The sequence below is a fragment of the Lissotriton helveticus genome, chromosome 9 (assembly GCF_964261635.1).
Source record: "Lissotriton helveticus chromosome 9, aLisHel1.1, whole genome shotgun sequence".
Lineage (NCBI taxonomy): Eukaryota > Metazoa > Chordata > Amphibia > Caudata > Salamandridae > Lissotriton > Lissotriton helveticus.
The window spans coordinates 51,464,317-51,491,332 of record NC_136070.1 but is presented as its reverse complement, the minus strand read 5'-3'; the positions used below and the strand labels follow the sequence as shown (position 1 = coordinate 51,491,332).

General features: G+C 47.1%; 1 protein-coding gene across 8 annotated transcripts in view; it reads left to right on the top strand.

Annotated features, from left to right (window-relative positions):
- MEIS2 (Meis homeobox 2) overlaps positions 1 to 27,016 on the top strand; it is a 318,037-nt gene that overhangs the window by 201,607 nt on the left and 89,414 nt on the right. For all 8 annotated transcript variants that reach the window (XM_078659438.1, XM_078659433.1, XM_078659437.1 and 5 more), the window contains one exon: positions 16,726 to 16,802. In XM_078659438.1, coding sequence (XP_078515564.1) covers positions 16,726 to 16,802 — 77 coding nt within the window. The remainder of the gene's footprint in view (positions 1 to 16,725; positions 16,803 to 27,016) is intronic.

Below are 27,016 nucleotides of genomic sequence, written 5' to 3'. Positions count from 1 at the left end.
AATGTGTCACAGCTGTCACCAGTCCACACACCACAATGAACAGAGAGTCACATGTGGTGTAGTTGAGAAAACATACTTTTCAACTTTTCTCTAGTATGTAATGTAATGTAAATTGATACTTGTATAGCGCACTACTCACCCGCAAGGGTCTCAAGACGCTTGTACGAATACCGCTGTGGAACCCATCCTGGCTTTCCCTATGAGGTGTCCACTCCTGGGCACCCCCAAGGTGGAGGCCAGGCATCCTTAGCGTTGTGGGGGCCGTTGTGGAGATTAAGCATGCTATTGCCCAGAGTTGCAGAGTGGGACCCATGATTGGAATAGGCACCGAGGCGAGAATTATCAGGTCCGTGGAATTTTGAGCCCAAGACCCGCCGTGGCGGGGAATTGAACCCTGGTCCCGGGCTAGACCTCTGCATCAGGTTCTGCCGCTCTAACCATTGAGCCACACTTCTCCACTTTTCAGTGGTCAGGGCATTTCTAAGGGAGAAACCTCACCGTGACATCACTAGGTGGTGCATGAAAAAAATGCCTTTTTGCTTACCCATGGGCAGCAATTTAACTTTGCCTGGAGTGCTTAAAATCCTCACACAGTTGTGAGGGATTTCTTTGAGTATATCCTAGTCCAGATTGGGAAGGCGAACGGAACATCCCATGTGGGGTGCAAGATACAGGAAGGGGTTTCTCCATACGGAAAAAATATTTTCCAAGTAGGGAACAAAAGTACAACTACAAAGAGACCTCTCCCAATTACAAAATGATGTGTTACAATCTGCACTTTGGAAATTAAAAAGTCATATGACCAAAATGTTGCATGACCTTGTCTGGAAACTCGAGACCGGTGCAGCTTTCCAAGCCTACCTTACCAATGTTTGTGAAATTCAAACAGTAGTAAATGTCCACCTGTTCAAGGAGCACTTGTGTGGGTACAGATTTACTTCTTTTTTTATATATCTTGGTCACTATAGGTCTTTTAAGATCCAGATGCAAAAAATGAGCAAGTTAGAACCTCTTCTTTTAGTGAAATTAGGACGACCAGAAAAATCAACAGACCTGCCAGTCCTTACTCATGACCCCGAGTCCTAACTCGTGACCCCTCAGTCCCAACTCAAGACCCCCAGTCTCAGTCCCAACTTATGACCCCCAGTTCCAACTTATGACCCCCAGTTCCAACTACCAGGCCAAGAATGCATTTACCGGGGGAGGGGAGGGGAGGATGATATGCCTCTGATTAAGCACTTCATCCAAGCAAGGGCTAGTGGTTAGCGTGTGGCATTTTCATGGGTAAAAGGTGGTAGCAACATCCTCTGAAGCCAAGAAGGTGAAATCAGAAAGCAGTTGTGACTGCAGCGACATCTAGTGGAGAAAATATGAAACTACCAAGGACTGAGTTCTAAAGTCAATGTAGCTTCTGTGTATTTAGACGAAACAAGGAAACGTAAAGATACAACCGTGACATGACACTTTGAGTAATGCAAAACAACAGGTGATGGACAGAATGCAGAACAATGTCATACATTCACCCCAGTACAGAGATCTGGGCCTAAATCCATCGTTTTTTTGCACTCCGCACCACCCCAGTTCAGACATGGCCATATGCAAATCAGCCTTGACCCTGTGCCTCATGGGAACAGTCCAGCCCGAACTGCCAAGCCATGTCTTCCCTGGACCGGAATCAAGCATCCTTTGAGTCTAAGGGTTGGTACTTCCAGAGGCTGCGCTCACACAGCACTGGCAATGGCTGGTCTAACAGAATGTTCTGCAGGAACTTTCACGCCCCCTGGTGGGAGGAGCTCTACTGCGCCAGCGACACCAAGTGGGGAGATAATGGAAAGCAGCTGTCTAAGGTCTCTGAAGAACTTGACGGAAAGGAAGGAATAGACTAGTCGGACTGTGACTTGACGATTTGAGGACAGAGCTTGCACCACCAGTTGCTGATCTAAGGACATATTTTTGCAGAAACGACCCGTTTGCTAGAGTGTGGTTAATTCAACAAGGCTAGCATACGGTCACCGCTGCAGCTTCCGTGGCCCCTAAGAGCAACGGGGCATTCAGTGGCCTTAGTGACTCCCTAGTGGTCATAGTATGGCACTGACTGTGCTTAATTTGTAAAAAGGTACGTGTCAGGGCCCTTCTCAGGAGGCCACTGTAGCCCGCATCACCCATTACCCCTGCTAGCACTGCCAATGACAGTACCAGCACAAATACTAACATTGCACTCCTGCAAATGTGTTCATTCAGACTATTCCAGCCACCAAAAGGTACAAGAATGGTGGCGCCAGGTAATATTCATTTTTAATGCGTATTGAATGATTACCAACTGTTGTGCTCATCACAAAATTAGACAACAGCGCCACCATGTGGCAAACTCATCAAAGTGCTGAGAATTAAGTGCCAATGCCAAGCACTGGAAACCACTGGTTCAAATTAAGTACTGCTGTGGGTAAGCTCACATAAGAAACAAAAGCAGATTCATGCCCCCCATGGGCAGTAGAACAAATACACTTTTGTATTTATGGACACGCAGTGGCCAGATATGGATGTGTCCAAAATGTGAACACCACTTCACCCGCATTGTTGGTGTTAGACCTCCTAGGATGCTCTTAGAATGACCATGCTTAGAGCCTGGAGCTCAAAGGGGCTGGCCTAAGAAAACATTACCAAATAAAACCAGACAAAGCCGCCTTACATGGTAGCTACTGCTTTTTGGTACTGAGGCTTGTCGGCTCGAGTTATGCAGAGGACAGGGAGACGGGCATCGTTGTTCATCTAAGAACGGCCGCCCTTCAGACAGGGATGCCTTGGACGACCTTGCTGCATGCCTCAAGGTCCAGCCACCCAGTGACAAATAGTGTGTAGCGACAGATTCTCAAAGTGTATGAGTGACGATGGGCCGGCGGCCATATTTATCATAGAGATGCCAAAACGGCCAGAGGGGGCTGATCTCTGAAAGGCCTGAGACTATCTGCAAACCTTCAGCAGGCAGAAGAAAAGGGTCCCTCCGAGAAGATGAAAAACACCTTGAATGTCAGCAGCACAATTCTCACATGTTGTACCCTTCCACAGACTAAGTGCTCTCTCCTCTTCCCTTCTTGTGGTATTACTTTCTTTGGTTCAGAATGTAGCCCTTGGCCCTTGCGTCCCATTTCAGGGCCTGGGGCTATTCTGGGGATTCCTCCTATTTTTATTAAAATATTTTTGCATAGCGCAAGCCCATATTGGTTAAACATTCCACTGCTGCAAAAGAAAAAGTGCAAACCCCTTTGTACGCCTGTTGCTTCTTTTGAAACATGAAATGGTACAAACAGGATTTGGACAAACAGAATAAACTTGGTGAGATCGGACTTAACTCAATTTTGCTGTTTGCACAAAAAGAAGTGGAGTAGACCTTTTTTCCCAGCCTTTAAAATGTGGAATATATAACTATTTTATGCAAACTCATTGGGCCCTATTCACAAAGGTATTTTCAGTTATAAATGGAAAATACGTCAATCAAGCCTGCCAGGAATTTATCACAGGGTGTGTGGTAGGCGTAAATGCATTCAGTGCTGCAGATGTCTCTGCCACGAGTGAAGAGACACCCACTGTGTACAGCCCACTCGAGGGGTTGGAATTGGGCACTCCAAAGGCCGTAAATGTCTAGTAATACATGTCTGTAGCCATTTCTGAACTCTGATCCCACCTTGATGATGGTCAGAGATTTACTCCAGACAAGAGTTGGAGTAATTCTACTTCTGGGGTAGGGAAGTGAATGGATCATGTCCCGATCTGCAATGGGAATACGGGGAGAGCTTTCTCCACAAGGAATAATATTTTCCTTTCAAAGGAAAAAATGCAAATGTAAATGTAGTGTACTTGTATAGCCCACAAATCGACCCCAGCTGGGATATCTCGGCGCTTGTACGAATACCGCTGTGGAACCCTTCCTGGCTTTTCCTTGTGAAGTGCCCACTCCTGGGCACCCCCAAGGTGGAGGCCAGGCATCCTTAGCGCTGTTGGGGCCGTTGTGGAGATTAAGCAAGCTATTGCCCAGAGTCACAGAGTGGGACTCCATGATTGGAATAGGCACCGAGGCGAGAATTATCAGGTCCGAGGAAATTGAGCCCAAGACCCGCCGAGGAGGGAATTGAACCCTAGTCCCAGACTAGACCTCTGCACCAGGGTCTGCCGCTCTAACCATTGAGCCACACTTCTCCACAAATGAAGCATAGGGTCCATTCCCCCATGCAGAATTAAACAGAATTCAGAATTCCACACAAGAAAGTAGGTCTGTGGAGATGTCACATGACATTCCCAGTAGTAAGCCTAGAACCCTGCACCTGATGTGAATTTCCATACATACGACTGACATGTTGGCGAGTTGGCAGAAAAAGTTTTAAAAAAAATACTTGCAGACAGAGACGTAAATCTGTTCCATATTTATAATGATTTTTTATCCTAAAGAAAGCTCATTTTGTTTCAATCTTATTACAAAAGTAGCAGAAAAAAGTGCAAAATTAACTTGTTCAGTTATAAAAAAAGGTTTTTCTATGTCAGAAGAAGTCTTTGATAAAATGTCAGTGACTCATTTAAAATGATTTATATAAGCAGTGTCGCTTATGATTTCACAGTCCATTTCTTTAAGTTTGGCCCTAGTTTAAAAATCTTTCTGTAATACAGCAAAACTGGTGCAAATTAATGTACGCTGTTTTTTGTACAAAATTGTTATCCTACGTCCCTAGAAAGTGGCCAAAATGACTAAACAGGGACGAAATCTACCTTTGGTAGCTTAATTTCCTTGCATGTTTGAGCTGGCTTGACAGTGTGGCTGGGTTGTCTTCTTTATGGCAGCTTTGCATATGGGCGTCTCCTGTGGTTAATGGCACTGTGAACAATAAAAAACAAAACAATGGAATGGAATGTAGCCTGCAGTAATTACCAGTGAGTGTTATTAATTCAAGCATTGCGTTCATCACTTTTTTGTTTTCCACAGAAAGTTAGCGTTATATTGAAGTGCCCACATGTGTGAACTTTTAGGAGCTTTTACCTGACTTTAGTAATCCAAAAACTAAAATTGTTATCGCCTGGGTTAAGAGGACATCAAAGCTCTAATTTAGTTTTATTGCTTGGTTTGATAAAAGTTTGCCTTCGTTTTTCTTTTTTTGGCCTTCCTTTTAGGGGTCTCCTCGTGGAACCCCTGAGGTCTCAAGACACAAATGAGAGGAAGTCTATAAAAATAAAATGTTGAGACTCCAGGGCTTGCAACTGGACACATTGGGGGCCCAATGGTCGTTCTGCGCCACTTTCTTCTTCTCAGTTTCCCTTTTTCTTTAGTCATTCAGAAGGGATGCCTTTATTATCATGAAAAAACTAATTTGGGAATATTCGTGGAAAAAAGTTAAATGGTCCAATTTTTCCATTAAAAATCATTTAAAATAAGGTTCACGTTTGTTCTACACATTAAATCTACACAATTGCTAGCCAAGGGGTGCTTTACAGTTCCTCCAGTCACAGCCACCTGGGTATAACCGCATTTCCCAGTTTTAAAATGATGCCTAAGCTCTCTGATGTCATCAAACAGAGTGCATCACGGGAGCACGCCAACATGGCCGCCTCCTTTATTAAAACATATGGCCACAGACCTATTTTTTTGCAGAGACACAGGCCCTCATGTAGCCAGAGGCTTACACTCAGCACAAGCACCTACAAACAACTGTTAAAATAAAGATTATAAAGAATGGGTTATGACCGGAATAAAAGGAGCTAACCTTTAATTCCAAAAGCTTGTAAACAAAATAAGATTCAGCGCTAAAAAGGAAACAGTGTGTATATTAATAAAATAGAAAATAACACGTGTAGAGGCACTCAAGGCTGAATTGCGTGAAGGATTTGTGCAGAAAATTAAGTTTAAAAAGAATAGCAAAAATCCCACTTGGGCCAAAGGGCTCTTTTCTACTCTGAAGCATTTAAAGGGCCAGTGTGTGCAGTATTTATTGCCGTCGTGATATCACCGCACTCGGCAGGGCCAGGGCTGGCCGAGTACAGTGAAGCCAGCATCCGACCTAGGAATTTGACCCAGCGGGCCTTGCGAAATCACAATAGCGCCGCGCGCCGCAAAAGCGCTAATGACACTTTTCTCGCACAATTTAATTTAAAGCTGCGACGTGAGCAATCCGTTCGTTTGGGGAGGGGCTACTGTAGATGAAAGGACCGGCGGATAAACCCCCTTTAATCCACGCCTCCGTTCGCGCGCGAACAAAAGGGCTGCAATATCATTAGAGGCATCAAAGGCGGCTTTTGCAGCTCTTTCCTGGCTGCAGGATGCACTTGGAGGCTGCTCGTTCCACTTGGAATCACAAACGTGCCTTTTTGAAACCTCTCAGATTTAGAGAAGCATCGCAGACTTGTCTTTTTTAAACAAGGAATATAGATTTCGCTTATGTGCCGAGAAGGCCTCCGTGACTCGGCATAGGCGCTTGAATGCCACGGATGGGCCACGCTGCCCTTTCTGGTGTCCTTGCCTGATGTACAGCAGCATCTTAAAATTATTGATTAGGGGCACGTGTCGAGGCTGGCTGTATCATTAAGCTATGGCCTCTCCCCACCTGAACCTCACCCCCCCCCATAAGCCCACGCTGATGGTATCATCCATCATGGCTGCCGTTGCATTACAGCTTGCCGTCCTCAGGGATGGTACTGATGAAGCAGAGATGACCGCGCCAGGTTGGCCTGGGACAAAACGCGCTGAGCTTTCGCTTTCAGAATGTGGGGGAGCATCAGGAAAGGTGTACCGCCCCTCTGGTGCAACCGCGCAGGCGCATTCGCCAGTGAAGGAGATGGAAAGCAGAGCTTCAGGCCTGATGTGTTTGTTGGGTCCTTTCTGTGATGAGCCCATGTTTAAGATGACAGGCCCGTGTGTTTTTGAGATGGTGCTTCCCGTGTGCCCTGAGATGGTGCTTACCGTCTGCCTGAGATGGTGGTTCCTGTTTGGGTGAATACGGTGGTTCCCGTCTGGGTGAGACGGTGGTTCCTATCTGCGTGAGATGGTGGTTCCTGTCTGCATGAGAGATGGTGGTTCCTGTCCACGTGAGATTGTGGTTTCCACCTGCCTGAGATGGTGGTTCCCGTCTGGGTGAGATGGTGGTTCCCGCCTGCATGAGATAGTGGTTCCCGTCTGCGTGAGATGGTGGTTCCCGTCTGCGTTAGAGATGGTGGTTCCCGTCTGGCTGAGATGGTGGTTCCCGTCTGCGTGAGATGGTGGTTTCCGTCTGCGTGATAGATGGTGGTTCCTGTCTTTGTAAGATGGTGGTTCCCGTCTGGGTGAGATGGTGCTTCCCATCTGCGTGAGATGGTGGTTTCCGTTTGGGTGAGATGGTGGTTTCCGTTCGGGTGAGATGGTGGTGTCCGTCTGGGTGAGATGGTGGTTTCCGTCTGGGTGAGACGGTGGTTCCCGTCTGGGTGAGACGGTGGTTCCCGTCTGGGTGAGACGGTGGTTCCCGTCTGGGTGAGACGGTGGTTCCCGCTGCGTGAGATGGTGGTTCCCGCTGCGTGAGATGGTGGTTCCCGCTGCGTGAGATGGTGGTTCCCGCTGCGTGAGATGGTGGTTCCCGCTGCGTGAGATGGTGGTTCCCGCTGCGTGAGATGGTGGTTCCCGCTGCGTGAGATGGTGGTTCCCGTCTTCGTGAGATGGTGGTTCCCGTCTTCATGAGATGGTGGTTCCCGTCTGCGTGAGATGGTGGTTCCCGTCTGCTTGAGAGATTGTGGTTTCCACCTGCGTGAGATGGTGGTTCCCGTCTGTGTGAGAGATGGTGGTTCCCGTCTGTGTGAGAGATGGTGGTTCCCGTCTGCTTGAGAGATGGTGGTTCCCGTCGGTGTGAGAGATGGTGGTTCCCGTCTGTGTGAGAGATGGTGGTTCCCATCGGCATGAGATTGTGGTTCCCGTCTGCTTGAGAGATTGTGGTTCCCGTCTGTGTGAGAGATGGTGGTTCCCGTCTGCGTGAGATTGTGGTTCCCGTCTGCTTGAGAGATTGTGGTTTCCACTTGTGTGAGATGGTGGTTCCCGTCTGCGTGAGAGATGGTGGTTCCTGCCCGTGTGAGATGTGGTTCCTGTCTCTGTAAGATGGTCGTTCCCATCTGCATGAGAGATGGTGCTTTCCGTCTGCGTCAGATGTTAGTTCCCGCCTGTGTGACATGGTGGTTCCTGTCTGGGTGAAACAGTGGTTCCTGTCTGTGTAAAATGGTGGTCTTTGGTGTGGTTTATTATGGATTAAGCATTGTTGTGAGGTTGACATTTACCTTTCGATGGGTCCACACCTCTGAAGGACCACAGATGAGTGGCATTTGTTTGCCTTGGGGGTTACCAAAGGATGGTGTGGTAGGATGGTGGGGTATTTGTGGCCAGGTGCCCACCCCTAGGCTATCTCCTACTTTTGGGCTCATTTTCCAGCTTGTATCTACGGCATGGTTTTTAGCTTTGCTGGTGATTTGTAAATTACATTATTTCATGTGTTTATCGCAGGTCTGAGGTTCTCTTCTAAGAAGTGAGATTTGAAACAAGCGCTATTTTGGTCCTTAGACTGTGGACTCTCTCCGGTTTGTCTTAGTTCTTCTGGAGATGTGGCCTCTGGAATCGACTCCGTGCCCCAGATGGCGTTCTTGTCTCCGAATAAGGTGAGGTCTGCAGGACTCTTGAAATGCTGACCAAGGTCTCCAGGTTAGGCCTTTAGAAATGGCGGTATGCTACATATGAGGTCTCCAGAGCTGGACCCAATGCTCTCGGGCAGTCCGCCAGACCTGGACTCACTATAGGTGGGATACATCCGTCAACAGCTAGAAAACCATGAAAACAAAATGGCGGCCAGAGCCGCTGCCAGTATTATTGTTTCTTAAGAAATACAACAGGCTGCATATGAAGGCATTGTATGGCCTTGGGTATACCTGTCCACTCTTACTCTGTTACTAAGCAAATTAGTAAAAAGGTTTTACATAGCACTGAAACCCCAAGTGTGTAAGAGGTACAGTTATAAACTGAAAGGAACTTATTTTATTAATGTGGGAGCATGAAATGAGGAGTCTACCCCCTGAGATACAAAGCAATCTGGTTGTCCACAAATTTTCGCACAAGAATCATTCACCACTGGAATGTGATTCCATTAGCCACATCCGTTGGCATTTCGGAGTATCATTGATAAAAACATCACCCAACGTAAAAATTGTGCCGTGAACCAGCCCATTGGGTGTAGAACTTAAGGTAGGTCCAATGGGGTGATATTTTTGTTGGAGATTTGGGGCAAACTGTTTTTGTCGGAGCATATTTAGTCCATGGATTTCTGGTACCACACCCAACACCCTTTAGAAACAGATCACCCCAAGATTTCCGTTGTCTGAAGAATCTTGCGTTATGTCGCGTCACTTTGGACATGGTGTTTGCCCTTACCTGAAGACGGTTAGTTGAGGTCATCGCTGTGTGACGAGGGAGTCTAGTTTTAGGAGTTTTTTGTAGGTGGTGCGCACCAGGGTTAGTGCACGAAGAGTGCATGTGTGTGTGTCTTTTACTGGCAGTGTGTGCTATTCTGGAAACAAGGCCGTATAGAATGTGGGGAACTAGGGGCATTCCAGTCCGACTGACTCTACTGCAGCCCTCCGGGCTTTGTCTGGAAACTGCTCCTTGTTCCTTAATTGTTGTACTACTAAAAATCCACCCTCTCACCCTACACCCGCATATTGTGGTGCAAGAATATCGAAGACAGAGCATTGAGGGGCAAATATCAAAAGGTAGGTACATATGGGGATGTATAGCTGTACCATTCCTGGTTTCACCTCTACGTACCTTGAAGATGTATATATCGCGGTGACACATATATGTGGATTTAGGTATAGAAAATCTAGACTTGCCTGTCGACATTTTGGAGTCGATGTTTTGTCCAGAACATTCTGTGCCATCGATTTCTGGTTTCAGTATTCATAGTGCACCCCAGTTATGTTTCCCAAAGCTTTTCCAATCTTACATTTGGTGCCGTCCTCCTGCGCGCCTCGCCTTGTGGCCGCCATTACTAAGAGGGTAAAAGCCTATTCCATGATGAGAGAGGGTCCATTTGTTGAGGGAGGGGGCATTTTTCACCATGCCAAGAGGGCATCTTCTGACAGCCCAGGATGGATGCCTTTGGAAGGCAGGCAAGTGGCCGAAGAGGCCCCGGCACAGAAACAAAATGACCTGCCACGGATACCACCTCGCCCGCTCATTTTTCTTGCGCCCGCCGAGCATTATTAGCGGTTTCGAGGCAGCGAAGGGGTCATCGCTAATGTGGTAGGCTCCAAAGAGGAGGGGCTGAGAAAAAGCAAAAAAAAAAATACCCAGTGCTAATTACACAGCTTTCCAGGAAGAGCATGCAGGCCCAGCCAGAAAAGTGTCAACACCTAGCAATCAGAAAAATTTATTTTTATTGTATGCGTAACCCATATTAACTCAACATCATCTCTCTTTGTTGCCTTTTCCAGAATATTTCAAAAGCTTGTATTTGCTGCATCAAAACAAATCTAGTTAACCCCTCCGCCTGGGCTGCTTCGTCGTTGTCGCTGCCCCTGTTGCGCGCAGCCCCTTATTTCGATGACAAATGGGTCCGCTCCTGGCGATGCGTATGATTAGTTAAAATTATATGCTGTAGCAATGTCGTTCCACTTCCCTTGATTAGATCTGTTGATCTCTTTGCTGTTGGCAGACACACAATAGTAGATGTGTGTTTGTGTTCCTTTCATCTCATTGTAGGTGGCCTGGCGTCAGACATTGGCCTTATTACCTGGTGTACTTCAGACCTATTCTCTCTTTTCACATGTGGTTGATGCGTTCATCTCGGTGGGTTTCTTAACTTGTAGATGCATTCACAAAACTTCTTTTGTGTATTTGAAAATGTAAAGAAACCTTGAACACACATCTGATAAAACGTCAGGCATGGCTGTCACTTATCACATTTGTGATGAAAGCGCAGCAATATCGACATTGTTATGTTGCTTCCCTTTTTGTAGTGTTTAACAGCGCTATTATGACTTCATGGCACATTCTCAATCCTGCCTGGACAATGTGGGAATGCCATCCATCGTGTATGTTGGTGTGTGGCTGTGTGAGGGTAAAAGGGTTTGCTAAGAGCTTAGCTTAGAGTGGCTTTGCGTAGATCAACATGAAAGTAAAATCTGTGGACCTTGGAATGTCCATGAAGTCTTATGAGTATGGATGGGTGCGACAAGGGCCATTTTATGCTCTCTTTTGTAAAGACCTCAACAGGGGGATATAAGCGTGCATTATATAGCTGCACGTGTGTGTGTGACATACAGAGGGCCCGGTAGAGTAAATAAAACATGTGACCTGGCAGTTGAGTATGATAGTGGTGTTAAGTCTGTATCATGCTTAGGTGTCATAATCACTTAATCTCCCCGTGCCTGAATGTGTAACGTAACTGGTGCTCATGTAAAGCGCACCAATACCTTCGGGTTGAGTTTGCGCTATATAAAATCTGCAAAAAAAGTATTTTTTAAAAATCCCACACATCTGTGCGGTAGGTATAGAACACTCCTCACATGCAACCACACTATGCCTTATGGGCCTTTAAATCACTGGGGGAGTCAAGGCCACACAAAGGGCCTTTGGGAAGGGGGAAGCCTATTGTCCATGGGCAGGTGGATTGGCTGAATGCTCTGTGACTGAATCCTAGAAAGTGGATTTGTCGGTGGCGGTCCCAGAATTCCACGTTTTGGGGCTTCCGTGGTTGCCGGGTAAACTGTCTTATCTTCCCTGATCAGCATCACCGGCCATTTCCAGGTTCACCTGCAAAAATAAAGTGTCTCCTGATAAAGAAGCCCATTGAAAGATAACTTCCCTGCCCACTCTATTATGTTGCTTGCGTTCTACCACCACTGTGCGCTTGCGGCACCCGCATGCCCGCAGGCCAGTATCTTCCACCTCTGGCTTTGAGGATTCTGTCACTGACAACAGTCTGGTTGGGTTTCTGAGCTGTAGCACTGCTTGTGCATTTGTTGTTCTGTTATTGGTGTGTGTGTTTTAACTGTTGATCAGTAAATGAGCCATCGATTTGGGTGGCTGTGGACCGTGGTGTTGACAAAATGCTCAGGTACAAAGTCAGCACTGATTCTGGCTTCCAAGCTCACCATCTGATAGTTGCATTATGAGAACATGTTTCACTGTTGCAATTCTATTGAAAACATATTGTATCTAGGGGTAAGTGTTCATCCGAGTTGTAGCACCTGATATTATTTGTTCAAGAGGCAACATGTTTCAGGATACACAAGCCAAATAAAATAACTGAAAGATTACAGGGTATGGATACACTGGTTGCAAGTAAAAAACAACTTACAGTTGTGATTATCATTCTAATATGTGCATTACATTTGGATGGAGAAAGTCACAATAGATGCTTTGACATTGAAAAGTCTGTCTTGATTGATGACATGTTTCAACTGCTTCTGGACTTCTTCAGGGCTAAGGCCAATGTTCCTCACTGCAAGCTTTCTGCTTGATGAGGAAGAAATGATGTGTAGGATGGAGCGCATTGCCCAGGAGCTTCAGAAGTCTCAGAAGCATATGTTGGGCACATTAAACTCCCAAGTATTTAGGATTTTTTTTAACACCTTAGGTGCTGCGCACGATCAACAGCCGACGGCACCACTACCTCCGTAGTGCTGCCGTCGGCCGTTGAACATTCGAACTGCACCTGCGCAATGGAACGTCCAGCACTGGAGCTGGACGTTCCATAGCAGCTAAGTTGTTAAAGCCATGGGCTCCAAGGTGAGGTAGAGAGAGCTAGAACCTGGACTCAAAACTTTGAGGTGAGGGAAGAGGAGAGTTTGTGACATTTTGTGCAAGGAATGACTATATGTATGTATTTCTCTGGAAAATTAAATAATTTATAAACAATACTGCGCTGTAGCAGATCCATTATTGACTCATAAGTGTGCGCTGTCACACTTAGAGGAATGATCAAAATATTTATTTGACTTCATGTCAAATGACTAGTCTCGTCTGTATTAATGCGCAGGCACATGTCTAAAGGCTGCTCTGTCAGACAGACTTCCAGAAGGGTTTTTATGCTCCATTTTTTTCCTAGTATGCATTAAAACAACACCCCCATAGCAGTACTAAATGTATCTGTCTCGCATTTCAAGGAGTTATAAATAGTACGTGTTTTGCAAATGAAATATGCCACAGTGGATTCTTCTGTGTGGATAGTTCAGGTTGTGTTGACCATGCATGCGAACTTTGGTTGCATGTAAAAATTTGCATGTGATATTTTCAAAGACACCCCCTGAAGTGGCATTCAAAATAGTACGGTTTATGAACACAGAACTTGTGAATTAGGAAGGGGAAATGGTGTGGATTGCACAATTTAGTGCATGGGTGTGCCTTGAAATAATGAAATGGAATGTCTGCTGTGTCTGGTCAGTAATGTGAATGGGTTTGATCCCAGTTTTCCATCCTATTGAGAAAAGTGCCTTCACACGGTCACCTGGTGAGGAGCCGATATCACATGGTGGAATGGAAAACAAGCTGGAAGCCATTGCAGAAACTGGATTTCCAGCTCGCCTGTTGAGGCTTTGAACAGCCGATGTCCGTTAAGGGGTGTGAAAACAATTCAGGATTTTTTTTTGTGGAGGGGGTCTCAAGGCATGTCTCGAGCTGGGACCCCGCCCCCTGCAAGGCCCCACCCACTCCTCATACTTTTATTTTTAGTTAGCAGATCTAAAGCTATTCAGATCAGCAGAAGGGACGGCACTGTATCCGTTCAACACTGCGGCACGGGCACGGAACGAGCTAGTGATGGCGTTACGCATGCACAGGACGTACTGTATTTGTGGAATATTTTCCATAGTAACCGTCCTGCAGAATAAGCCACTCAGTTGTACAGAATTCCATTGTATTTTGAGGAATAGTGTTGGGTAATCCTGCTGAGCTCCACCATACCACCGACATGTTCCGCAAGCTTCCATGCAAACATCGGTGGACATGAAAACAACTGGCTCTTTGCTTAGCTGTGTGGGCAATGGTCCACCGTCAAGGACCACACATCTTGAGGGAGGCAAAATGAACTGTAAGAAACATGACTGTGTGCACTTCAAAGAAATGGGCGTGAAACCCAGAGGTGTTTGGTAGTGTCTACTATCCGTTCTGGCAGTTTTGTGGCACTTGCCCAATTGTGGACATGAAATGAGACGTTGGGGCACATTTTTCTCCTGCCCAGGTTCACACTGCATATCATTGTGAGGTTGGACCTCAGATGGACTCTGCTGTTTACAAACCCCGTAAGACTCTGATCTTCCCTGTCCTATACGGCTGCCATTTAATAAACAAGAAAAACAAAAAGTTGATGGGTGGAATATTCAAGTTAATCTCAGCCACTTGTAATTACTTGGGTTGGATTCAAGGCCATTTTTTTTTACCCACAATGCTACCTCAGACAGGAACCAGCCATATGCAAATGAGCCTTGGTTCGACTCCAATATGAAAAGTCCAGCCCATAGAGGCCGGCCAGAACGTGAATATGAACAACTCGCCATCAGTTTCGGCTCACTTAGCCATGCCAGCCGGGTGTAGCTTTAGTCCTGTGGCACCGTGACCACAGGACCCACGTCTGGGCATACCTGTCACACAAAGGCAAACAAAAAAGTGATGGGTGAAATATTTGAATTAATCTCAGTCAGTTCAGGCTGGACTGTTCCTACTGGAGCAGGATCCAGACTGATTTGCATATGGCGGACTCTGTCTATAGTGTCGTAGTGAGCCAAAAAAGATGGACTGGACCATAGCCCTAAGCAATTGTCAGTAGCTGAGGTTAATTCAAGCATTCCATCCATCACTTTCCTGTTGTTGTCATTGTCTAAACTAGCTCAATTTTGAATTATATATATATATATATAGTTGCCTCTTTTAACCCCTTGCGTGCTTTGTCATGGTGGGCATGTGTGGAGGATGACCGGGGGCCGTCCGAACCCCGCCCACTCATTAATTCACCTGCACCGCCAGGGAATGTGCGCAGCGCGCATGGGGTTATCAAAAGGTACAGTATAGAACCTCATTCTTAACCCGTTGGCTGCTGCTGTCGGCCAACGGTTATCGCGAGCACTACCTCGGTAGTGCTGTGCACGTCTGTGGGCTGAAGCGGCCCCGCCCGTTTCTTAGAACGTTAGAACGTTCCGCGCTGGCGCGGAACGTTCAGCGCAGCCAACGGGTTAAAGTTAAATCATACCTCCCACAGTTAATATCCAGGACTTAGTCGTATCTAAAAAAAATGACTCTATAGAAACATGTATTGTACGTCGATCGGCTGAAGCTAACCGGAATGTAGCTTTTTGTCTATATCGCTTATTCTTTGGGGTTTAAATGTTAGCTGCATATGCCACACTTGGGGGCTAGGGCTGCATTCTTCTGTCATCGAAGGCTCTTTTTACGGAAAGGCCTGGATGCGCTGCCTGCACCGTCGAACAAACACCAGACGAGGTTCAATATTGATAACTGCGGAGCAATGCACTTAAGTGGCATTAGCAGTCCAGAAGCCTTTGTAGTTAATGGGACAACAATATGGGACGGTACCCCGGAGGATGCGGCTGGCGTGATAATGGGTGGGAAGATGATGCTGCTGGTGCAGCGTCAGGCCAGCGCTGGCACGGGGCCACCTGCGTGACGGGATGTACAGCGAGCGCTGTCTGGCATGTCGTAATAAGGTGGCCTTTGCAATCAAGGACTTCCTGGCCACTGGATGCTTCAGAACACGCTTCTTGTCTAGGTCAGCAACCCAGGCCATGAGGGTTGCTAGGAGGTGGGTCCTGCTGGAAGACTGCTAGTGCAGAGGCAGGCCAGTCAATAGCATGTTAATTGTGTCGCCACGTGTACCGTGATCAGAACATCAAACAATCCATCCTGAGCCTAAATCTTGGCATGTTAGAGACTCAACCATTGCAAAAGTGGAACACATTTATATATTTGTTTGTTTGTTTGTTTATTTATTTGTTTGTTTGTAGAGTTTTATATAGCACAAACTTGACCCAAAGGTATCAGAGCACTTTACATAGTTGGGAGCATAACCGTTGCACAAGTTACATATGTGTAGATACAATTACATAGGATAGTAGCGAATGCAAAACGGCATACAAAGAAGTATGTTGTTACCAGTGAAAGATTTTACATGTGACTTTTGAAATGGAAGTGGTTACATAGGATAAACACAGATCCACGTAACGGTGAATACGACATGTATGTTCATCAATGAAAGGCCGCTCAGGGTACCATGTGGTGCTCCTCACTTGCGCGTTGGGCCCCCTGCCCTCCTTTAACCCTGGATCTTGAAGGCAGCAGCAAGAACTGAAAATCACTGGGGTTTTCTGAGACCACAATGCATTAGTAACCACTTTTTAGTTTCCCCCGCAACCTTTCTAAAGTAAAATAGTGACTGTCGTGGGACAAGAGCGCAAGCCTGTGAAGAAAGAAGAGGTCAGAGGGTGTGTGATGTCATTTCTTCTACCCATGGTAGTATGGTGATTGTATGTCCATTGATACATATTTTGATGTGTGACAAGTGTTTCTTGCAGTACCAGCTGATGCCCCTGGTTGCCACACTGTTTTTCCCCTTGTCTCCCATAAATCCCTAACCCCGTGAGGTCATGCCACCCACCAATGGCTGAAACATGAACATTAACCTCTTCATGCTTGGTTTTCCCTTGATATACCTCCTTTTCTTATTTCAGCACCCGTACCCTTCAGAGGAACAGAAAAAACAGTTAGCTCAAGACACGGGACTCACAATACTACAAGTAAACAACTGGTAAGGGGCAGCGGCTGCCATTTTATTACCCTCAATGCGGAAATTTCATATTTTCTTGTGTTTTTCTTATGCTTTTGCAATGTTGTTTAGAATGTTGCAGAACCCAACCAAAGAGAGGAGGATAACTTATTCCCACACACTGCACCGCAAACAATTTATTCTTGTCAACATAGGTCAGGACATACCCCACTCGCTGCATGGTCTGTAAACCCACAACATGCACCGTGCACATAAGGAGTGTTCGGATGCACAGAGGCAACTGTTTGTTCTAGTGCATGACGCTGAGCTGGTCTGGTGACCAGACACACCACAAGACCCAAGTGCAGGGAGCTTGGACATGTCACAAGGGATCCAAAATGGCGTCCGGGACAACAAAACTCAGTTGTCACTTCCTGATTCATCAGTGAGTCTGTTTTGCAGAAGTGCAATGCACCATTAATGCACTGCATACTGTTTTAGTGCACAATAGAGTGCTGTGGTGATGTTCAAATATACAACGTGCACCTGTGGGAGGGTGTGTTGACTGTCAGACTTCCTTTCGGGGGAGCTCCTGCTCCTGGTCTGAGAGGGACTGCTCCCTGCTGAGTTGTGATTTGATGAGTGTAGGTGCCAAGGGTACGTCACTCACAGTGGTCAGAGTGAGGGAGTTGAACAGAAGTTACGTTATGACGGGACATACCTCCCATCATCCCTGCCCATTGGACATAGAAGTTTGAGAGATTTTCTAAGATAACCCGTTGTTCGTCAACTCTCACTTTGTGGAGTGCGAGTAGAACACTGCAGAGGCAAACACACTTCATCTTGGGCCAGACAAATGTGCAGGGAAGAGGTCTCACATCTGACTCTCTGCAGTTAAAGTCTCTTAAAGGCAACCATTTTGTCCCTAACAAAACTCAAAATGGCGGCATTGTGGATTTATTGTGTTAAGGGCTTGGTCAGTGGTTGTTTTGTGGAAGTTTCTGCACATTCTTGCTCTCTTTGCAGGGATCCATAGCTTAATGTAATTCATATACGTAGCTTGCAGCTCTTTTTTTGATAGGACCAGCCTGGGAATACTCAAATTAGACCCCATACCTCCTAAGTTAGCCACGGGCAGGATACGCAACAACTGAGGTTTTTTAGACACAAATTAGTCTGCTCATCATGTCCTAGATATTTCTTTTCTTATTATAGACATAATGTATTTAAAGCATGTCATTAGCAACACCGACATGATTGAAGAACATTATTGCAATAAAGGCAATGCACTCCATCAGCCTTTTAGGAACAATTTCTGAGGAAGGAACAGAGGCCGGTGGGGATAGTTACAAGAGGATTCGAGAAGGGAAACTGTTTAATGCTTCATTTCTGATGTCACAGAACCCCTCATGCCAACTCAGGAACTTCATAAAGCCTTAATATGTACCTCTGACGTCACAGAGGCCCGACTGCCACATCTGTAAATTCTTAAAGCCTTATTATGTACCTCTGACATCACAGAGGCCCGACTACCACATCTGTACCTCTGACGTCACAGTGCCTTTCGCCACCTCAGTAACTTCATAAAGCCCTATTATGTACCGCTAACGTCAGTGCCTCTCGCCACCTCAGTAACTTCATAAAGCCTTATTATGTACCTCTGACGTCACAGAAGCCCGACTGCCACATCTGTACCTTCTTAAAGCCTTATTATGTACCTCTGACATCACAGAGCCCCTCTCGCCACCTCAGTAACTTCATAAAGCCCTATTATGTACCGCTGACGTCACACAGTGTCTTTCGCCATCTCAGTAACTTCATAAAGCCTTATTATGTACATCTGACATCACAGAGGCCCGACTGCCAAATCTGTACCTCTGACGTCACAGTGCCTCTCGCCACCTCAGTAACTTCATAAAGCCCTATTATGTACCGCTGACGTCACAGTGCCTTTCGCCAACTCAGTAACTTCATGCCTTATTATGTACCTCTGACGTCACAGAGGCCCGACTGCCACATCTGTACCTTCTTAAAATCTTATTATGTACCTCTGACATCACAGAGCCCCTCTCGCCACCTCCGAAACTTCATGAAGCCTTATTATGTACATCTGACGTCACAGAGGCCCGACTGCCACATCTGTACCTTCTTAAAGCCTTCATTATGTACCTCTGACGTCACAGTGCCTCTCGCCATTTCAGTAACTTCATAAAGCCTTATTATGTACCTCTGACGTCACAGACCCCCTCTCGGCACCTCAGTAACTTCATAAAGCCTAAATGTGCACACGTGGGGTACAATAGTCCAAATCTTGGTTCTGAAAACGACATTTTGATTGATTTTAGAGAGTTGAATTTGCACATCCAGTAAAAGCATAAAAACGTGAATAAGTGAGGTTACATTCATGCACTGTGTGGAGACATTGCACTGCTGAGTAGAGTATTTTTAAAACGGATCATCCATTGCAAATGATTTATTTATATTTGTGCATTGGGTTACATTTTATGATGTAGTATTTATTTTTGTGTATTTTAAAAGTATTGAAATCACCAGCGCTAGCACATCTGTACCCATTGGGGTTGGCAGGTAGCTGTGAGCTTTGTTTACTATGCAGTGCAGTGCGGAGTAGTGTCGGCTGGGCAGGGCCGGTGGTAAGTGCACTGCGTTGTAGCGTTTGAGGTGGAAGGCCTGATGTTTCCACCAGTGAGCACGAGGCTCGACCCCGTGTTTTATGTGCCACTTTGCTGTGCGTCAGATCACAGCGGCGCCATTGGGGCCCATTGTCCCCAGCTTAGCGCAGATCTGAGGCGGGGGGCTGGGGGGGGGTGGCAGGAACAGACCCTGGCCCGCGGATTAAATGAAATGATCAGTGGAGAAGAAATGATACAGGAATTACTTATCAAAATACTGGCCCAGGTTTTATCTGCGGCTTAATTTCGCTCCGTACATTCCCCGGTGATGTCGGGATGAATTGAAGTGACAGGTCCCTTTCAAAATTCCAGGAAAGTCTCGGCGCGGATTTCAGGCCTAACACAGACTTAATTACATGGGAGTCCATTTTATCATTTTAATTCCTTGTAGCGAGGGGTTGTATTTACAAATGGGAAGCCGCCGCCTTTTATTCGCGGCCGGCTGTAATATATTTATCAAAGCAGGTTCATTTACAAAGTGCGCCTATCTGCGGGGCTCAGGCAGCCCCACATTAACAAAAGCCGCGCGCCTTATCGGGCTCGCGCCTCGCCGCAAGCCCCGGGGTCAATTGATTTGGTGTTTCTAAGATTCATTTTTTTCTCTTTTTTTCTCCGGGTTCACAATGGGAGACAAGCTTGGAGAATTAGCCAGTTTGTCTGCCTTATCTGTCAGGCAATTTTTCCCCTTTCCCGGGGAAGTCGAGCTACTTAAATTGGCCAGAGGAACCGCCGTTATCTGCCTGTAATGCGGCCCGCCGCGGAGTGCGGGCCGCATTTCAATTACAGCGGTGAGCAAGGCTCAGCGGCGGCCGGCGCTGCGCGGGAAGGGATGGCCGGCCCACAGAAGCAGAAAATTGAGTTGCCTCGCTTCTGTCAGAGTGATTAATGCAGAAATAAACCGCTAACCTGGAGAGGAAGACAGAAGAGAGGGGGTGCGCCCAATGGAGGCTGGGAAGGAACCTGCTCTGAAGATTGGAAGTCTGTGCATGGGGAGAGGCCCTTGCACCCGGCACCCTCACCTGTGATCTTGAGCATCTTATGGAACAGGGAGCGGGAGGTGTCTGACACTGAGCACTGTACTGAACATGGTGCATGCAGAGAGGCCCTTGCACCCGGCACACTCCCCTGTGATCCTCTGCATCTTATGGCGCAGGGAGGGGGCGGTGTCCGTCAATGGGCACTTGGGCTCTGTGCTGAACATGGTGCACGCCGAGAGGCCCTTGCACCCGGCACACTCCACTGTGAACCTGAGAGCAAAGCTCTGCCTCTTATGGAGCATGGTGTAAACACTGAGGAGTGTTGTATGACGGCACATCGCAAACGGTAACACCGCATGCCCTCATTTCGGCGTTTTTAGATCGCATGTCCCTTTACATCGCAAGCAATGACAACGCCGCCAATCAAGTCGCATCCCAATTGAAAACAATGCAAAAGACTTTAACACCGCATACCAACACGTCGCATGCTATAATGCAAATCTAATACCTGCCCTGAACCCTAGAATCGGGGTGGTTTGTGGATAGCAGAAACTCTCACCGTGGATAGCGGATCAAAGTGAGGATAGCAGAAACTCTTTCCATAAAAGATAGTAAAGAGAACGCTTGATCGCAAGCGAGCGATATTCCTAAAGAGAACGCGGTTAGCAGAAACTCTTACCGTAAAAGACAGTAAAGAGAACGCGGATAGCAGAAACTCTTACTGTAAAAGACAGTAAAGAGAACGCGGATAGCAGAAACTCTTACCGTAAAAGACAGTAAAGAGAACGCGGATAGCAGAAACTCTTACTGTAAAAGACAGTAAAGAGAACGCGGATAGCAGAAACTCTTACTGTAAAAGACAGTAAAGAGAACGCGGATAGCAGAAACTCTTACCGTAAAAGACAGTAAAGAGAACGCAGATAGCAGAAACTCTTTCCATAAAAGATAGTAAAAAGAACGCTTGATCGCAAGCGAGCGATATTCCTAAAGAGAACGCGGATAGCAGAAACTCTTACCGTAAAAGACAGTAAAGAGAACGCGGATAGCAGAAACTCTTACTGTAAAAGACAGTAAAGAGAACGCGGATAGCAGAAACTCTTACCGTAAAAGACAGTAAAGAGAACGCAGATAGCAGAAACTCTTTTGCGATGTGCGTTGTACATGCCTGCGATGCTAATGTCATCGCGCCGTTGTGGCATGCGCAGTAAATGCATGCAATGCCATTTACCCTGCGATGGAAACATCGCGGTGCGATGGCACCGCGATGTATTGACATCACTGTAATGGGTGTTTCCCCTGTGGAGGCCCCTAGGCAGTCGAAGTTTCGGGCCCCACCACGCAAATTATCTCCCGAAACCTCATTCACCAGATTTTTTACAAACTGACAGCTGCCAGAAGAAGAGCTTTTATGACAAACTGTTATGTGAATCTGATGTCTCTGGTGTATGTACTTTAAGTTGTATTTCGATCCGTTGTCGCAGGTCCTTTAAGGAGTGGGGCCCATTGGCTGGTTCCATCTTTGCTTATTTGGTTATCCGGAACCGACTGAGGGGGCCAGTGTCTGAGACTTGGCACTTGGGCATTGCGCTAAACAAAGTGCAGTCCAGTTCTGCAGGTGGCAGATCTTGCCGTACTGCTACACCCCCTTTCCTTATTGTTTTCCCCGTCCCTCCCACCCACTCCCACTTTGTCATTGCCTATGTTGTTTTTTTTCGTATATATATATATTTTTTAATATAGCACAAACTCGACCCAAAGGTATTGGAGCACTGCATCTATGTTTTTCTCCAACTCGCCTCGCCGCCATTTTTTCCCACCCGCCTCCCTCTTGTTGCTTTATAAATATATATATTTCCAGAAGGTTTATATAGCGCTCACTGGACTCAAAGATATTAGAGCGCTTTGCACGAGCAACATTTACTTTAGACAAGAACCCATTCATTTTTAGGCACGGGGAGTTTGTGATGTGCCCAACTCTCCGGATGTTGTTTCGACGTTGAGACTCGGACCAGGTTGTCCAGTTCTGCAGGCGGCAGTTTTAACCGTAATGCCACATGCCCTTTAAAAAACATTAACAAAGCTAAAGAGCTTGTGCAGAGCTATCTGTCTTTGTTAATGTTATTTTAAGATGTTGCCCAGCAGTGGCGGCTGGCATCAACACTAAGGCGGTACGGTGTTCGAATAAAATAAAGAATAAATAAAAATTAGCAGGCACGTGCAAATATAAACTTAAAATATATTAAAAGGAACACTTACCTGACAACAGAACCTCCTTCTCCCGACCTTTTTGCGCTGCTGCCTGTCCACCAGGAAGCTCCCTTGATCAATCAGGGCACTGTTCTCACGAGCATGAGAGCCGCGCCCCCTCGTCTCACCAGCATGAGAGCAGCACCCTGATTGGAGGGAGAAGCCTGTCTCTGCGCTCCACAGCGCTACGGAGGCCTGCATTTGCTCTAACCCAGCTGTCTTAAGACAAGTGGGCTATATGTTTCAATGTTCGCACGTCTGGCTGGCTGTCGCAAAGCTGCTGGCCAAAAAGACATACGCACTTTGAAATGTCCATATACAACCCACCCTCCTCCCAGTCCCTGCTGCTGTCATTACCAGCGGCCTTGCCCCACCCTGACACTTGCACAGAACGGGAGGATGTCAGGATGGAAAATAAAATGGTGATGATGAATTGCCATTTTATTTTTCATTTTAGGGGGATTCAAGTGGGGTAACACTCCTCCGCTCCAACGGAGGAGCTGCCCTTGCTTCTGTGCAACTTACAGCACGAAAATAAACAAATGAAAAGCGCTACGACATGGTCAGGCTGGCCGCGCCATTGTGCTTTGTTTTCATTTACTTTCATTCATGGTAGCAACATCTTTAAAAAACTTTAAGAACCCCAACAGGTCTTGGATAGGCGAAACCTATTGGCTTTGCCAATGCTTGTTTTTAATGTAATGCTCACAAGCCTTATACTGACGTTTATAATAACTTTCCGCGACCTGTAAGGGCTTTTCCCAGACATGATAGAATCACACAATAACCAGAACTTTTTACCACCAGAGTTGCACCCGTTGCAACTGGTAATGTCTTTGGTCTACGACGTTTCCAAACAAGGCCCCCAGGGAAAGTGACGCCACACAAGACGTCACACTGCTCCTGGGGAGTGAGGCCGGCCAGGGCGGCTACACAAGACGTCACCGTGCTCCTGGGAGAGTGAAGGCCGGCTAGGGCGGCTGGAAGTTGTTGAGACTGGCGCTCTGGGCGCTACTGTCTGTAGTGCTCGGTGCCTTTCATCTGTGTTGTGAATAATCCACGCGTGAGAAATGTGAACCGTATAGGGGGGTTGTTGTGCCAGACCCTCCGAGGGCAGGGGGTGAATCACCGCTTTTGTCTCCTGCGCCAGGCGGGCCGGGGCGGAAGCGCTCTGTTTACATTCGCGTAAAGCGCTCTATCCGCCACTTCTGCGCGCACCGCCCTGGAGAAAGCGGCCATGCAGCGGGGACTCCCCTCCCCTTGGCCCCGGTGCGTAAACACCAGGAGAACGAGGGACCGGGGGGGATTAGCAGAAACCCCACAACAATGGCCAGCGCCTCTTCGGGGATTATGGCGGCCTCGGAGCGCACTTCCTCCAGCCTCCTTCCTCCGGAGACCCTCAGACCGTGTGTCTGTCCCATGTTTACTGGCTGCAGCCTCCCAGGCCTTCTGAGCATCGCGCCCACAGCACGGGGGCCAAGGTGTGGGTCCCAAGTCAAGGGGGGCTTCCATACTGATGTAGAAATCAGATTTAATGAAGTAAATAAAAATGATGGTGCGCCGTGGCCTGCTTCACCCGAGGTGGCCCCTGTGGCTAGGACGCTTCTGAATCTCTTTGGAGAACAGTCACCAAAATATTAAAAAGAAGCAATATCTCTCATCCTAATTTCTCGCCCCAACGACACCAGAGAGCAGATAATGCGTCAGTGTCAGCCACCAGACAAGAAGTCCCGTGCCCTGGCAGCCACCGAGAGGTAAGGCGGGACTTCCTGCGAGGACTTCCGCTCCGGCGGAATCTCTGCTCACTCCCTGACAGCGGGGTGAAGCTGGATAGCAGCAGGCAGGGCCTCGGCGGATAAGAAGGAATCTGGAAGTGTGTAGACTGGCCCTTTCCTGTCTCTTTGACTTTCTGCATTTCATGTTTGTGCAACTCTGGGAGACGAACCCTGACTTCTCGTCGCCAACACCACTGTGCGTAAAACACACAGCGCCTTCCCCGAGGCGGCACCTTCATTTACAGTTCTCAAACACACATTTTTTATTTTTTTACAGGCAACACTATTTTGGAGGTGTTTTTATGTTTTTTGAGAGAAGACGTGTTGGCACTCTGATGTTTATTGGTGTCATATTTCTGATGGGTGCTCAGAAATTACAGGTGCCTGCCTGGGACTCACTGCTGGTCTGTTTGATTGGCCATTTCTGAACTGGGGTGGCTTGGTGAGCAAAATAACGATGGATTAAACCCAGATCTGTGACTGGGGGTGAATGTTTTGCCATTGTCCATCATCTTGTGCGTTTTGCTGTTCACCCTATGTGGGAAGGGTATGCCCAGACGTGGGTCCCGTGCTCACTACACCACTGGAGTCAAGCTATCCTGGCTGAAGACGGCTGATAGCCAGAAACCGGTCCCAGGATGCTTGATTCCGGTCCAGGGAAGGCATGGCTTGGCAGTTCAGGCTGGACTGTTCCCATGAGGCACAGGGTCGAGACTGATTTGCATATGGCTGTGTCTGAACTGGGGTGGCTTGGTGAGCAAAATAACGATGGATTAAACCCAGATCTGTGACTGGGGGTGAATGTTTTGCCATTGTGCAACATTCCGTCCATCATCTTGTGTGTTTTTCTGGTTTGTTTGGTTCCGACTGGGCCTCACTGATGCACACTTGGCCATGTGTGGGACCACTCCGCACACTGTACCGGGCATGCCCAGAAGCAAGAGAGCTCGACGTGTGACATTATTATTATTATTATTATTATTGGGACATTTATAGAGCGCTGCGATTACGCACACCGGCGTGTCCACGCGCTGAAAGTGGGAGAGGCAAATAGCAGGGGACACAGAAAAATGAGCGGGCCGTTATTTAGTATAGAGAAATGCACTTTTCTTATTCCTAAAAGGCATTTTTTCCTCGCCTGCCTTCTTGGGATGGTGGAGAAGCGAGTGCTTTCAAACAAGGTCCTCTAAGGGAATCCTTTGTACCCATCTCGTTGGTAACATTACCATACAGGAAGCCCTCTTAGCTTTTAATCCAGACTGTATAAAGAATGACAAAACAAATAATAGACAGACGTGGTTTTGTAGGTATATTTTGAACTTTTTGGACTTTGAACACACATGTGGCAACTACATCTGTCACGTGTGAGTGCCTAAAAACGTAATAATACTCAACTACTAAATACCACTTAAAATTATCATAAGAGTCCGCGGGAGTGAGGCAGTGGCATACGAAATATAATTGGGGTTCCCCCATAAATTGTGTAGGGGTGCCATATCTCACAGATATTCATTGACCAAAGGCTGAATGGGGGGCCCCTGAAGGGTTAAGGGCTCCATAAAGATTTGGGGGACCACCTGCGCTCCAGAGGCAGCAGGGGCCTGGATGGACGCGTATAAAAACATAACATACATAACGTATATTTGTAAAAGCGCACGTTCATCCAGAAGGGTGTATTGGTGCTGAATAAATATTGTTACCCAACTCAATGGTACTCATTTTATCGACCACAGGAGGATGAAAGACTGAGTGGACCCACCAGGACTTGAACCTGTGATCATGAGTTCAAACACAGGTCCCTACAGTGGACGCATAAGTCCACTAAGCCACCAGACCGGGTAAAAAGCATGTTAAGTGGATGTAAATATTAGATTAACGAGAGAGTGCCAGAAGGAGTTGCTGCAGATTAACCCCAGCCATTCTGTCTCATTACCCACTGGCCGACCTCCTCGCTTACGGTTTGGTTTTTCCACCTCTCCTGATAGGTGGAAGTCTTTGCACGAACATCTTACAGGGTGCCTACTCAACCCCTCCGTATTCCCTATTCTTCAGCGCAGGGCGACCATTAGGAGCAATTACATCACACGCAGACCGTACTATGGATTTACGCCACCGTGCCTGTGAGCACGGTGGAAAGCTGGCTCAAGGCGCGCCGAGAAGAAAGGCGGGAAAGCAGCTTAGTGCTGCACCCAGGGAGTTAGGGGCCTTACCTTCAAAATAGCTTATGCTTCCAAAGTAATCCTGGAGCGGAGGGCGTTACCAGGGTGGTACCGTGCCCACGCAGCGCAGTCAGAGACACAGTATTGGTACAGACTAGCGAATCCACCGGAAGGTGCTCTCGGCACACACTTATACCTCTAAGGATTTCCTTGCGACCCTTGTTTCCGGGCCTGTGAGCTCATCAGAAATTGACTCTTACCATGACCTGGAGTCTTTTATTGCAGTAGTGGCACACATCTTTTAAACTGTATGTTCTCTAGTGACTAATGTCTACACGTCTCGGGTGCTAGACACCCCCCACCTTTTCAGGAAAATTACTTACCACATAATTTTTTATTTTTTTTGAA